Raw genomic sequence first — 15974 nt, 5'->3', positions numbered from 1 at the left:
TACTCTACAATAGAATTGAGCAGTTTTCTATTACTGTAGCACAATGGGTAAGAATTCAAAGGAGATACGTTTCAGGACGGCTGCAAATTTGGTGATGTGAAGGACGCTACCATATTACATACACCGATATCGAGATCACTGGAAAGTTGCTCGTGTTGCTGTCGACATAAATAGGCAGATCACATTGACGGTTCGCTATTAGGAGAGAGCTCCACCACTGAAGAAGCTGGCGCTACCGTCGGTGTGACGTGGTATGAGGGATCACGCGGACACAGCGGCCAACTCGGCTGTTTGGGAAACGCCGAAGCGAGCTGAAAATGAAAGTTCAAAGTCCTACCTGCGCGCTGGTTCTCATTAATTGGGGAGGTCTTCCCCGTTTCGGGTGCCTGCTTGACGACATCTTAAAGCATTATGATAGGTAGTGGCGGCCTTTGAAGGCGTCGAACGCGTTAGGCTACTGCTCGGTGCCGCAGTGCCGGACGTACACAACGGAGTCCGGTATCAACATTCACAATGCGTGCATGACAGGAAGCTGCTTGAAGCTTGGGTCGCGAAACTTCGAACCGGCAAGCAGCCATCGACAGCAATTCGGGTGAGCAGCAAGTATTTCCGTGGGGAATATTTCTGCTACGGATTCTGGGCTGCGACGTTCGCGGTCAGTAGCAGAGAGGGCACACTGAGATGCTCGCACGCGCGTGGCCCGGCTAATGTAATGAAGCTCTGGTCTATGAACATGTTGACGCTAGGTACTGGTAAGTTCACTGGAATGGAAAGGGAACGGTAAGAAGCACAATAAAGAAAGACATGGCATATGCTGATGCTTTCGTTAGTACCAAACAATCAATATAATGAACTAAAAAAGGGCAACGAGAAATAACTCGCTGAGAAGACTGATAATCATGGTGTACAACGCAACTTCATAAATAATGATAGTGAAGCGTCCAACAAGACATACGAAAAGCAAAGTTTGAATCATCCCGTGGGCATATCAAAAGTCACCGCAGATGGCGAAGTCCTTTGAGTTATAATGAAATTATTTTTGAACAGCTCTTATAGGGACCATGCAACAATGGTTGCTTGTGTACTAATAATTGCTCATAATTCGCAGCATAAATTCACGGCACGGTGCGAAAACGTGCTGGCAGCGAAATCAAACCATTGTGCGCGCGCGTGCATGCAGAAGCTGAGCCGGCCACGGCGAACGCGTGCGGTCTTTGCATTGAGGCTTCATTCGGTTATGCTCCATTTGCTTATGGAGACAGCTTACGATAAGCACAGATCTCACATAATTTGCTCTCGGCGATTGCCTACCTTTCATGCTAGGAAACGGTTCGGGGGACTCCATAACGGCGACCGCGCGCAGTGGGCGTTCACTGTACGCATTCAGTAAAGTGCTAGCGTCTGTAAACCATTCTGTACTTTCCGTTTGATCAAGGTGATTATTTTGGCAGTAAAAAACTTCCATCAGTTCGAAAGTACGTACAAAATGCGTAGGAGGGCTCCCGCATGCTGTTTTTATTGAGCGCCGACAGCCAAATCTATGAGGAGAGCGCCGTGTTATCCCTCATACTAGGCAGGCAATGCGCTTCCGATAGATGGCGACTCCATAAGCCCTCGCCCACAATAGGTCAAAAAGTATACGCGGCTGGTCACGGACTAGGAAATATTATTATAACGTGACTTTGGAGGGCAGCGAAAAAAAACGTGGTGTTGTCAAAAAAGTCGGTTGCTGTAATAAAAGAGTTGAGATAGGCTTACACTATGGGTGGTGCTGTGCTCGTTTTAGGCGAGATGAAATTACTCAGGTGAAAATTGACACGTTAATATAGATGTTTCGTCGTAAAATGATTGATTTGAAAATTTTGGAATCAATTGGAAAAGCAGTATTACTCTGTTTTACTGCAGTACTTGTACCTAGAGCGCACCTTAATGGGGACATAAGTGCCACATAACCTCATCGAAATAAAATGTGGCCTGCAGGTCGAGATAGTATGTTGGGGTGCAATGGATTCCTTGCTACTGTGGCATAATAGGCAGTTTACACGCTGGTTAGGTAACCACAAGGGCACAAAGTGCCGCATCCAACATGATAGTACTAGATTTACAAAAATTACTCAACGCGGCCCTTCTGTGAGTGTTTGGTTTAGAGATTTCCATGAGCAACCATTCGAACATTCATTCTTATACAGCAATTGAAGCAGCAATAAGTTGTGGTTGTCGCCTGCCTTACTTGCAAATTTATGACTATGCGCAAACTCAGTATAAGCAACGGAAGTTTATACTGGACCTGCGCTCCAAGACAGCGGAAGAATGCATGCGTCAGAAAAGCGCAAGTGTTCTTGAGTGTTTTTCAGCGTTTATTACACGTTTGCATTGATGCCTCCGCTGAAGGTGTTCAAGGAGAAATCAGATTCGTACTTGTCAGCCTGGGGGCAATAAACCGGGTCCTCTTCTTCTTCCAATATGTAAAGTGAGAAGGGTTGACATGAGATTTCAATTGCTTACATGCTTGATTGTAGCGAAATCTGTGACCTGTCATTGATCTGGCAATGTTCTAAATCTTAACTGGGGCGTCATAAAAGAATAGGCGCTTGCAATACATTATGAGCGAAAGAAAAATGAAATGTTATTTAGTTAGCTTTTACCGATGTTCTCTCCATTATCTCTAATACTATGCGGAAAGAAGCTCAAATCAATAAGACAAAGCTATAATTTTACACATGCAGTAAGTCTGCGACTGCTAGAGATATATTCTTTATCAGCGCAGGAACCTGGAAATTTCGCGTAGACCGGACCACTGCTGTACATTCATCCAAGCGAGCCAAGGTAAGGAGTGATAAGTGGTATCAGCTCTGTAGCCTGTGTAATGCACGTAAAATGTAACTTGGCACTTGCTTGTTATATCCTATATTATTCCGAATGTACGTGCATAGCCTAAAGTGTTTAGACTTACTGTTCCTATCAAACATTTAAGCTGCAACTGCGCAACTGCGGGGGACATGCGCTTACCATGTGCACGCAGGTAATACACCACTCTTCACCAACTAGCCAAGCCGTTTGCTATTACACGCAATCCTCGAGTTGCCAGTATGAGAATATGGTAGATGCGCCGAAAGACTACAAGTTATCGTTGTTAATCTGTCATGATGAAGCACAGAAAAGTTACAGCACGCCCCTCACCATCTTCGAAGGAGACACCTGGATAAACCCTTCGTAGAAATGTCGTAGTATAATATCGCTAGATAAATGAAATATGCCTTTGTCGAATAAGGTTCTCGACTTGGATTCGCAAATATCAGTGTTTATCTAATACTTCACGAACAGTCTTATTTTTTTCTGTGCTTAGAACTGAACTCAAAATTATAGAAAATGCATTATATATGTAATCTCCATCGCAATATCAAAATGAAGCCTTATTTTGCATAATAAAGCAGCAATTTACACTGTGTGACAAATTTCGTGTATTTGAAGAAACTGCTTTATTCTTGCCATAGTTCTGCTTCATATTTTAATTGTCAATGATGGACATGTCCACGTTTTTTGGAAAAATTGCTAACATTGTGCATCACGAAAATGTCAACATGAATCTTTAATATGGATGAAGACAACCGTTTTATATTTCAAGACAACGTTAAAGGCATTCAATATTACACATTATTTGGGGTTCGCGTTACTTCACTAATATTGGGTTAGGTCTTCAAACCTGCTATTCTAGCATCTTTTTGTATAACACTTTCTTTCGCTGAGGATAGTGAGCTATTAGACATGGAACCAGGCATGCTTTGTTAACTTGTGATCGTTCTGCATACGATTGCTAGGAATATTTCTATGTATCTGACTGCATCGCGACAGATCGGAAACTCAATTTCAATCGATCTATACAAAATGTACTCTCACAACTACTATTGCTGCTCAACGTACATCACCACTCGGCGACTTCATCACCACTGCAAAGATCATCTGTGTAAAGTGGGGCGCCGACGCCACAATTCTTCATGAACTCATCCAAGCATTTTTGAGGCACCGCATCTTTGACTGTTTCTTTCGTCCACAGGATGCAATCTGAAAGAGAACGAAATTCGCGGCGCCTGTATTTACAATTCCACCTGATGAACGTCAAGAACATTAGTCGGGTGAAGAATGGGAACGGATAGGTCCGATTTTGGTAAACATGACGACGAAATAATATGACGGTTATTTGTGTGATCTGTTGGTTGAATTGACGAATTGAATTTTAGAGAAATAATAACACACACAAAAGGAATGTCTGCGTGTTTTTCGTTTTACTTCGCACCGAAGGAAGAGAGATGTACTTCTGCTTCGCTTCCCATGGTCGCGGATTCACGTGCGCAGGTACCGAAACTGCCATTTTCTTCCGCGCTCCACAACACTATCATCCTCTGCGATCCACTTGTTGTGCTTCAGTATTTGTGTAGCACTAATTATACCGTTAATCATGTGTCCTTTAGCAGAGCGCGCAAAATTGTGCGCTGTGATCATAATAGCTCGCGCACAACGCCGTCAGCGGAAGTTCCCAGCGCCGCAAAAAAACAAAAGCGAGGAGAAAAAAAATGAAGTTGGAGCACGTCACGTATACGTCACGCGTTCCTCGAGGTCTGGTATGGGAGAACGCAGGGAAGGAATTTCGCTTGCAGAGGCAAGACGGGGCGAGTGGAGAAACGCTCGCTATGCAGTGGGCTCGCCTTATGAAATCATGGGATCGCGGCACTGAAATGTTTCTATCTCGGGTAATAACGAGCCGATTTGAATTTTTTTTGTTTCCGGCAGAACGCTCCCTAGATGACACTTAACTTCCAGCGTATAACCAAAATTTGCGATGCGGCCTAGTGAGGGGCCCTTTATTGGCAAAATGCAATTCCGCTGCGTGTCACCCAGGCATTGCACTATCTCCGGGATCGGCCCACTTATGCTGAGTTTTGTGCCCACAAACAGACAGGATCCTGGGGGAACTAGGCCTTAACAGCTACGCTCTGAAATTGGTTACGTCTGTGGGTTTCTTCATTATTAATTAATTTATAATCAATTAATGACGACAACGAACGCGGGAGCATGGGCACGAGCACGTTCACACGGTAGCGCTCTAACGGCAGAGGGGGGCGCCACTGAGCCAGCCTTAGAAGCAGACGACGACGCTGGAGCCAATCATGATAATGATAGTTTTGTGTTAACACACGGACGCGTTCCCGGGGAAAGCAGCTCTTAACAGCGTCGCTGTAAAAAAAATCAGCCTGTCTACTAGACGTGGCGTATCGGGCGTGTCTCTTTTGATAATGGCAGTTGATACGTTTCATAGGTGATCTGTATTAGCCACAATGCAGTTAATTTATATGGGAGATATGCTATTTTTTTCGACAGGGAAGGTTTTTACGCAAAGCTGTATGTGGGTAAGGTTCCGTGTATTTTTCTTCTCCGTGAGCAAGAACTATTAACAATGGCTCATACCCCCGTAGCGACGCAAACACTGTAATCACTCGCAGCCTCGTAAGGCAGAGGTTACAAGCACTTAGCAATATCAGAGTCCTTCCATGTTTTTCTGGTCACGAAACTCCGCCGTCACGCTATGGGAGAGGTTCATATGCTGCCCAAAGGTGACGCGACGCGGCGCCACTGTGCCACAGAGGGCATCGTTCGCGTACCGAAATGCGTGCGCAGTGCGAGGCGAGCTGACTTTTCGGGTACGTTCTGTGCATGTGCTGTGCTATTTTTCGAGTGTTGGGCTGTTTGGTTGAAGTGGTGGGGTGGGACAACGATGCCGAACACGTGTTGCGTGCCTGGGTGCCGTTCCGGCTACAAGGGCACGACCGAAAAGGTGTCGTTGTTCTGTTTACCTAATAACAAGGAGCAGTGCGAGAAATGGAAGCGGGCCATACCGCGGCAGGAAAGTGGCGGTTTTAATTTCGAATCGAAGTATACACGTGTGTGCGCGAAACACTTTGACGCCTCGGACATCGTCACTGCGTACAATTTCAACATCAACGGTGACGACGTGTCCCTGGAGCGTGAGAAGCCGACGCTGAACACATTTGCTTTATGCTTTGTTGCAACCTCAATTTGTGTTATACCAGGATAGAGTAGTTCACAGCAATAGCGCCCTTACCCCGACCATCTATGAAAGGTATAGCATTAGAATTCCTTTAAATGCAAGTGTTAAAACAGAATAATATGCATTGTTTTATTTTCCATTGTCCTTTAGTCTTGGCTAATGATGGGCTACAATTCTTCAATTGCACGTACTTTTAAGTCTATAAGCTGCTATGAGTAAGAAGGTTATTAGCACACTGTTAGCTACATTTGTATTGTGATTTGCTGAGCAAGTTTTGTCTGCATGTTTAAGTAACAGCTGAAGAAGTAGAAAGGTGGTATCTCTAACAAGCCATTTAAAAAAAATTGCTGTATTTGTGATGTGGCTACTTGTGTTCGTTTGAGAGTTCTTTAGCCGTGTGTTATGAAATGCTTATGCTTTACACTTTCTTGTTTATAGAAACAATCGACTATGCATTCTGTACTTATTGCCATTCGTTTGCTGGTGTTTGTTTCCTGCCTCCCAATGCATACCTCTCACGTTTGATCTTATTTCTTTATGCGTATTATATCAGTGTCATGCTTTTAACAAACTTCTTGCATTGTGAATGGTGGACCATTTGTGACCTGACGCCTCCGTGCTATCTGTATTTCGCTCCGCTTGTTTTACATGATAAATAAATGATCGTGCTTGTATTTTGTTTTTGCACCGACACGTTTTATTTATTTTCTTAATCGAATTATAAAGTTTCTTTTTTCATTTTTCGACCATGATAAGAATATCAGGACCGGTGATTGCAACATTTTAACATATTGTAAATAGTTGCGAATTAAGAACCAAAATACCTAGTCTCGTCGTTTCCGCGTCGAAACCACGAGCAATGAAGTGCTGGGCTTACTGACGCTTCTAAACGACTGCTTGCTAAGGCAATTGCCTAATTACAGCTAGTTTCAACTGGTCAGGTCCTAACACTTCAGGTTCGCCTTAATCCGTTGTTAAAAGCCGCACCGAAGGCATTTAGCAGGATGCGTTATTGGGCAAGTTGGTTCATTGTAATAGGAAACATTGGTTGCGCTTTCTAGACAATCACATGTAAGAAGACAGGACAGGTCTGTCTGTCTGTCTTGTCTTCTTACATGTGATTGTCTAGGAAGACATTTAGTAGCGAAGTTCGTCTTGCATTAATTCTACCTAAATCTTATTCAGAAATGACATCGCTTTGCAAGAAATCTTAAGCGCATGGAGCAGCTCAGTTCCCTTTTCTTTGTCATTAAGTATTCTACGGTAGCAGCCCTTTGCAATAGCAATTTCATTCTTTTGATCTCGTTATAAGATACTGCCCACAGAGTCCTTCTATGCCACAGTTTAACAGAAACTGAACAGCTGTGCTCGGCGAACAATCTGGCGCTATGCGCAACGGAGAATTGGCGCTTACTCCTCTGGTGATAAGTGGGACCACTGGCGTTTTGTTGCGAATGCGCGGTGTTTAATTTAAGGCAAATATTAAAAAGCGGAGCCCACCGAAGCGTTGAGGCGAACGGCGATGACGAAGAAATCCGGACCGGGACCGCCCGGCCGTGTACAGCGGACGCACTTCGACGGGGGCGAAATGCAAAACACCCGTTTATTTAATTTAAGTGCATTTTAAAGGATCCCAGGTGGTCAAAACTAATCCCGAGTCCCCCACTACGGCGTGCCTCATAATCGTATCGCGGTTCTGGCTCTTAAAATTCCAGATCTTTCTTCTTTTTGGTCTGACACCGCCGCAAGCTCCATGTTATGAGCGGCTTTTTTTTTTCGTCCCGTGCTCTGATATCATCGCAGAAGACACGCTCAGGCAGTAATTTAATTATATTCAATGTTAAAAATAGTCACGTGAAACTAAAGCGATCGTTGAGGAAGTTGAGAAAGCTAGAATACCGAGGCTGCCCCACACACAACCACAGCGGTAGCGGCGTTCGCATGCCCTCTCATGCACGGTTGCGCCTCTAGCGGCGGGCGCTGGCGCTATATGAAACTGAGGCGGCAGTTTCGTGACCAGAAAAAACATGGAAGGACTCTGGCAATATCAAGCGAGCAGTGCTTACATTCTTTGTAAGGACGCATACAACATACAGAGCAGCAAGTAAATAAATGTCGTTACCAATGCCTCATGCCCCCGTAAGCAAACAAAAATGCGATGGCTCATACTCCCGTAAGGCAGAGGTTGCCAGCGCTCAGCAAAGTGCACGAACAGTGCACGCGTTCTTTGTTTGGTTTTCAGAACATATATACACTTGAAAGGAAAGGCGAAGCGAGGAGCAGGCTGGCAACTGCCACCGGAATGGGCATGTCGCCTGCCTATTCTTCAGAGAGAAGGAGACAGAAACATAGAAAATCACGCATACAATAAACGCAAGCGCATACGTTTCAGTAAAGAAAAAGCTAAAAAAGAAACGCATCCAAACAACACAACTGACGACAGGGTGCGCCTGACAGAAAACAGAAGCACGTAGCGCTCCCTGCAAACGTTTTCCGATAAAGATTACTGTTGCTCAAACTGCCACGCCGAAACCAGCTTTTGACTTGGGGTGTGACATCTCTAGCCTCTCGTAAATAAAGTAACCAGCCTAACTGATTTGAATGTCGTTGCAGCACCGTATGGGCCGCAGTGTCCTGTGAAAATAACTATTACTCCCATTCCTACATTTACAAAACAGAGCACTACAACCACTGCTCTAAAGCCATAACGCATTCCATACCACCCTCAGCAGTTGTAGTGGTGGCTTTCAACACCTTCGCTGGTCCTCCACCTTCACGGAATGGATTTACTCATGTTTCATTTTTCAGCCACTGTTCACAATAAAAAATCTCCAACTCAATGTGAATCACTTCTTTTGTTTGTATTTAAGAGTCATTCTACTTCAGAAATAAATCCTAAGCTGCGTGTCCAAAAATGCAATTTTTTTCCCAGTGTACTCACGACGTCCGCTGTAAGGAATGTCGAGGATAGCGCAGTTCTCGTAGTCGGTGTAATAGAACTTCGCCTCGTTTGAAGGTCCATCGTCTGGAGAAAAGAGGACTCATGGTGTGCATTTCTTGCGCTCAGATGCAAACATTCGTCATATTCAACATACTATACCACTCAATCCATTTGATAAAGCAGGCAAAGGGTTCACAAAATGTTTACAGTGGACAAATGAGTTCGTACATTTAGGAGGTGGTTTGTGGAGAAATATGTACACTCAGCTTGCGAAATACAGATTTCGATGTGCAGCAAGGAACTGTCGTGTATTAAACACAATCGCAAGCCCATAAACGACGCTTCCTCCTTTAGCCAATGGGCTCAAATCGAAGCAAATATCAAAAAAGAAGGTAGTTTGTAGTGGCGAGATCGTCTTTTGTAAGTTTGAAGGTTCTGCTCAGAAAGAAAAGGGGGAATTGCGGCTGGCGATGACTTACTTCTGAGGCTGCCAATCAGATGGTGAAACCAAGTAGTACAAAATTTTTTGTATTGTTACCATGCCGCCATTAACTCGCATAACATCAGCATAATTACTCGCACACCATCGCCATTTCACGCTGGCGTCAAAAGTTCCTTATGGTCTTATTCGGTGTACATGCTCTTCTGCATACAGCTAGATTAATATGGGTGCACAACCTTATTTTTAGGCTACACAGCGTCTCATGTATAAAAGCCCCTGAAATAAGCCTAGCGAGTGGTATTCATGTCAACAAAGTGACGATGAACCGCGAGGTCTTGTAACGACGCAGACTATGCAGAGCGAAACTTTTAAAGTTCTACATTATTAAAATGTGTATGCGCTAGACAGCACAATTCTTGTCCTTCAGCACGACATTCAAACAGGGTGAGATTGTACGAGACAGAAAACACATATTCAACTAATTCACAGAAATTTTGTAATTTACTTCCTAATTGTTTACGGCAGATATTGCAATTTGCGAACGGTAACCGGTGAACTTTCATGATGTATTCACTTGGAATGAATTTCTAGGATGACACCGCTTTCGAGGTCTGAGGCTTCATATTCTTAGAAAAAAATGTTGTGTCGTTCCACATGAGCTTTGTTTTTTTTAACCTTTTATATGAATTGAAGCCCCAAAGTAACTGGACCGCCTAGGCACTTCTTCGCAAAGTTCGGGAATTACTATCTCGGAACTCAAGTTATTCTGAGCCTTGAGCAGCTCCATCTAGAATTTGGAAATTTTAATTTTTCCTGTAAAGTAATAAGCAAAATATAATTAGTGATATTTTCGTAATCAGCCAATTATGTCTTACAATTTTACGCACAAATAATACCTCCCTCTTCGAGTAGAACAGCTAAAAGAATATAATCGGGCTATCTGCCACAGCCGATCTCCCACACTCGGTAGCACTTAACAATAACCATGCTATATAAAGTACTAGCGAAACCCACAGCGTGAAATAAAAGGTAGACCACTCCTCCCCGATACCGTACCGCAAGGTAGCAGCCCGTCTCAGATAGTCGGCGAGCTAGATACATTGAAGAAGCACAATGCATGAGTGCATTCCATAAGGTAGCAAATACGGCAGAAAAATGTAAGCAACGGATACGGTAATCTTCAATGCGAAATTTGAGCGCAGCAGATACCTGCGGCATATTGGGTGTCGCGCTGAATCTGTCTCGTGCAGCACTATAGAAGCAGAGCGAAGCGTTGTGCTACTACCTAGCTAATCCGGAAAATGCCAAAGGCAGCGCATGGGTGACTCACTAGCGTGATTCACACCATCCGCGCAGAGAGACATCCGCTCATGCAGCCCTTTGTTTCAACATATGGTATCAGTGGATGAGCTCGGCGCGTGCCTTATTCATGGCGGCATCAGTGAACAGACGACACGTGCTACAATGGCGCCCTCTCGTAGTGAGCGGCGCCGCAGAATGTCATGCGTGGCAGTACACTTTTCTTCTCACGCTTTCGCCATACCATCCTCCTCCGCTTTCTTCCTCGTTCTTTTATCGCTATCGCCGTTTTTCATCCCCCGCTGCACTCCACTCTCGCGCTTTCATTCTTCGCTGCGCTCCTTCACTCGGTTACGCCGAGAGACGCAGACACTCAAAAAAGAAGGGCGCCTAAGGGTTGCGCTCTAAACAAAAGTGTTGTTTTAATCCTGTGAAGAACGGCCCGCTGACATGCAAGTTTTGCCAGGCAGGTGCGACAGCGGCAGCGACTTTTCCTGGAAAGCCGAACGGCGTCACTAAGTCTACTGTGTACCAAGGAAAAAACGTTGCGTCCGCCACTCTGCGTCGAGGCATTGCCGAGATGAGTTCGACGAGCCAGGCTTTGTGACGGAACACGCCACCGCAGACCCGGTCAGCAGTGAGTAAGGGAGTCCCCGACGGAACGTAGTTCGAGGCCCCTTCCCACGCACCGTTCCTGACGTCAGCCCCGAGTTCTGCGAAGACCGTCTGACCTCTGTTGGGTACCGTGAACCTGTGCGGAAGTGTCTTTGTATAAGCCCTCGCGCAAAGACGCGGCTCGTCTACGGTGCCTGGTCGAATGTTTCCCTCACCTTGGGATCGAGGGAGGACCGAGTGTTTAGAAACCGCTGTTGTGCGGTTGCTCAGTGTGCTTTTTCTCTCAGTCATGCTAGACTGATAAACTGCAACGTTCTTATGTAGATACTGTAAATAAACCCGTATTCCTCGTTTTCGATGAGAAGCAGTCCTTCTCTTCAACAACGACCTCAGCGTGGATAAGTTGGACGACGGCATGGGCCAGCTGCCTTCTGATTAATGCCTGACTCCAATCTTGATAACTGGCTACTAACGGTGGAATTGGCTCATTCGTTCATGTTCCATTTATTCGCGAGGATATTGCGCACACATATAGGCCTTGGCCGCTGTGGTTATTTATTTTGACCCTGTACCTTAATCTTTTTAACAGTTTCCGCATGCAAGCAACAAAGCCATCTCAACTAAAGCGCAATAGCAAGTCAATGATTCAGCCCTGTAATATCTTTTTTCGGAGACGTTGGCAGCCTAGGCCTATGTTTTTAAAACTTGAAAAGTGATTTGAAAACCGCTCGGTTGTCCAAAATGGCGTAATGTGCGATGTTAAACGAAAAATTTGTCCCAAACCATGTCAGAATGACGGTCGAGTGTACTGCACTAAGAATTGAATCAATATAACTACACAACGCATTACCACCACCAGAACCCTTATGTATGAGATGTGTGCTGCAGCGGGACTCCGCACTAGCGCTTTCCTATAAACACTATGTGATCGATCGGCGCTACCCGAAGCCCACGCATGGCCTCTATAACGGATGGCGCACCGATACACGCACTGAGAAACGCATCGTGCAGCAGTCTCGTGCTCTTTTTCTTGACTCCCTGTGTCATCTAGTGGCTCTGCCAAGAAGTCAGCGCGTCGCCTTCCAGACGATATTTGTAGCGCACCTCTGCCTGCGTCCTCGCTGGCTGCACATGAAGTGGCACATAATGAGTGACCCACATTGGTGAGAGGTGCATTAAGACCAGCCCATACGCAGTGCATTTGTGGGCCAGCTTGCTAAAGGATTGGGATACTGTCCTTGAGTAACCCCTGCGAGGTGTGTTCCATTGGGCTTAGCATTAATGGTTACCCACATACGTGTTCGCTACCACGATCAGAAACTCTAACCAACCCTCCTTCTGCGGGCTCATTCCTCGCTCACGCGTCAGGTTCCGGCGTCAGGCCGAACTTACATGTTCCCAGCTTCAGGCTTTAGGCGGAAGCGTCGTCACTAATGCATTAATGCACAGGCGTGTAACGACCAAAAATTAGGAAACCGAGAATGCCAAAGGGTAACAACTCGGAATGGAAACCCCGGTAGAGAAATATAGTGAAGCGAAATTGGTGTAAGCTATGAATGTGAGAACTTAGCAAAGGCCGTAGTGGCGCACGGATGGAAGGGCTTTTTCCAGCACGGGAGAAATTTCAAGAGATTTGTAATGGCATTCGGCTGGTGAAAAACACCCTTCGCGAAGTCGACTGATCGAAACGCTGCCGAGCTCCTCTACCGGTCCACTGTTGCTACTGCATGCTGCTTCCTACTACACATGCTTCGCCATTTATTAGCGTAGCTCTAATGTTCCTGCTCGGTAAAGATTGGATTCGGCCAAACATCGGAGAAATTTCAAACAAAAAATGTTTTTTCATCGTTATACAGCGGCACATTGCCAGTGGTAGGTAACTAGTTACTGAAATTGGTGTCAAAGCGGCACACACCTGCTGGCGCAAACCAAGTCACAAAAGTCGGTATCGAATGGGCTCATTGAAGAGAAACACAAACTGAGTGCGACATCACGGTACTTGAGGTCAGCATCAAGGTATTTATTACAGAGCGGTGTATAACCAGTACGGCATCTCTAGGAATCCCGTCACTGTCAAAGAGGTACACTATGACACATGCATGGTGACCCAAGTTGACTCGACGATGGTTTCAATCTCTGTTCCCTCAGCACAGCGCTTCGACGCACTATAAACTCCACCAAGTGTTACCCAGAGACGCATGGTTGGCGGAAAACGGTTAGAGTCATAGCCCATCAGACAGACAGACAGACAGACAGACAGACAGACAGACAGACAGACAGACAGACAGACAGACAGACAGACAGACAGACAGACAGACAGACAGACAGACAGACAGACAGACAGACAGACAGACAGACAGACAGACAGACAGACAGACAGACTGATGGACGGATGGATGAACGGACAGACGGACGGACGGATGGACGGACGGACAGACCCCGGAAAGTCCGCCAACTGCGCTAAGACAGTTAATAGTATGTAACATTACTTATGCATCCACTGGGTTCTTACCTGTTTCCACTGTGAACCGGAAGGTGTCAGGACTGTTTCCTTCAAATACGTAGAAGCTAACTGTTCGTCTAGAAATGCAGTTATAAAGAGGAATGAATGTATATTCATATGGTGAAGAAACATAATTCTGAACATAAGAAAAACATTTAAAAAATTCTTTTTGATTGAGGAATATTTGCTTCGATGTGGCCTTAATATACTCGAAGCCACATTGTCGTAATACTTCCTCCAAGTTCCACTAAATCTAACTGTAGCTTTGTGCGCACATTATTTGAGTAACATAGCACATAATACGATAGAGAAGAAATACCTGAAACGAATTTACGCAATCGGAAGGTACGCTTTATGAATTCCCCGATTTGCGAATGCCACCTTAGAAAATCGAAATCACAAATGTTGCATGCGCTGACGGATAATATACTCAATTCACGCGAGCTGGTTGAAAGCCTCCCCACTGATTACATCGTCGTTGACTCACAATCTGCATATGATGATCTTATCGTTTTGTACAAAGCTTCAGATTAACTATAATACGTTTATTTCAAAATGTGGTCCAATACGAGGCGTGCTGAGGGAGCATGTGAACTAAACATGCCCAGATAGATTTGCGTTTGTGTTTGTGCTTTAGTGAATTCTTTCGAGCAAACATCACTTTGCGCAGAGATGAACTTGCCTGTACATGCGCGTACAGCGAGAAAGGTAAACTCACTTTGATTTGCCGCCATGTGCTCCAAAAAACCAAATGTATTCTCCCTTCTTTTCTTCTGGTGTTAGCCACATTCTCTTCGCCGTCAAGCATTCGTATATGGTGTCGTTGTCCTGGTCGGAGACAGCGACAGCGAATGGGAAGTTTTCGAAGATCTGCGTACAAGACGTATATACGTATATGTTGGTTAAATATTCTACAGAGTCGACATGAGCCAGATTGCTTGTCCCAGCTTGAAAAGTATGCTTCCAACTCAAAACCAAGATGAAATTAACAGGACAGCTTTCTTAGTTTCACGCCATAACATGCTGAAGTTGTCGGCGCCTGTGCTACCTCTGTACTTAAAGAGGAAATTCTGTAAGAGATGATTATGCGTTGTATTCTTCCGCAAGTTGCAAACGCATTACGTAAACAAAACTCATTATGGAGAGTATGCGCGTCCTTCACCCAAAAGCAGCACGATAAAACCGGAATAATGGTCACCAGTGCGCTTCAATTCTCTTCACCCCCCGAGTCAATCATTCGATAGCTTTTGGCAATTTTGCCCATTGCACCAATTTTCTGGTGTTTAAAGATCGCAAACAAGGTGCACTTGAGTGAATTCTCTGGGCGATACATGTGATAAGTTCTTGAATTCCATCGCTGAAAGAAAATTAAGGTACGGGGCATCAAATGGAGTATTCGTCTGAGCCTTGTTTTGCAATGAAATGGCAAAACAAAATTTTTTGTTCATCATCAGTTAACGTCCTTATTATCCTGGATACTGAGAAACAGCTGAGATGGATATCCACCACTGGGGCTCAAATTTGTAAGAGACTAAAATGTCTCCGTCTCTCTTAATTAGGGTGATAGAAGCAACAGGGAGACTGAGCAAAATATTTTTTTTATTCCTGGCTACGCCTTGGTCGCCTTAGCAAGGTTGTCGCACTTGCCTGTTTATCTTCTCACGTCCGTCTCGTGTAAAGTTTCTGCGCTAAGCACAGGGAAAGACATGCAACAGACAATGCCGGATGTGAACCCTTGCAAAGTGCTATGAAGGCTCGGCACCACACCGTGTGACCGGTACTTGCGTGAATATTTACCTTGAAGCTGTCTGGAACATCGTTCGTTTCTTGAGCTGCTGCAAGCGACAGCTGCAAAGGGACAACGAGAACAACCAGAAAGCAAACGCGTTTCATGCTATTGTGGCAAAGCAGGCGCTACTGATGGTAACCTGCTACTGAGCGTCTCTTATATTCTCCCCGTTGTGGCCTGCAGGGTATGCAGACATGGCACCGTATTCATTATTTTTTAGAAAATTGCATACGTGAGTGGCATGCGGGTACTTCAATCTCCATTTAAAATAACACCCATTTGCGGTGTTGTCAAAGATCCAGTTTACAGTAATTAGGAACC

General features: G+C 45.0%; 1 protein-coding gene across 2 annotated transcripts; it reads right to left on the bottom strand.

Moving 5' to 3' along the window:
• Nucleotides 1-2350: 2350 nt before the first annotated feature.
• LOC142584212 (uncharacterized) lies at nt 2351-15766 on the bottom strand. 2 transcript variants are annotated; one of them, XM_075694370.1, is made up of 6 exons: nt 15662-15766; nt 14583-14734; nt 13874-13941; nt 9006-9089; nt 3922-4062; nt 2351-2455 (listed from the first exon to the last, which is right to left on the bottom strand). In XM_075694370.1, the coding sequence occupies exons 1-5, from the start codon at nt 15755-15757 to the stop codon at nt 3923-3925; spliced, it is 540 nt and encodes a 179-aa protein (XP_075550485.1). In that variant the 5' UTR covers nt 15758-15766; the 3' UTR covers nt 2351-2455; nt 3922. The 2 variants fall into 2 exon arrangements, with proteins under 2 accessions (XP_075550485.1, XP_075550486.1); XM_075694371.1 differs by having other exon boundaries at nt 2351-2452.
• Between the last annotated feature and the right edge of the window lie 208 nt (nt 15767-15974).

This window comes from Dermacentor variabilis, chromosome 6 (assembly GCF_050947875.1).
Source record: "Dermacentor variabilis isolate Ectoservices chromosome 6, ASM5094787v1, whole genome shotgun sequence".
Lineage (NCBI taxonomy): Eukaryota > Metazoa > Arthropoda > Arachnida > Ixodida > Ixodidae > Dermacentor > Dermacentor variabilis.
The sequence above is the reverse complement of the archived record's forward strand: the minus strand, read 5'-3'. Positions and strand labels throughout refer to the sequence as shown.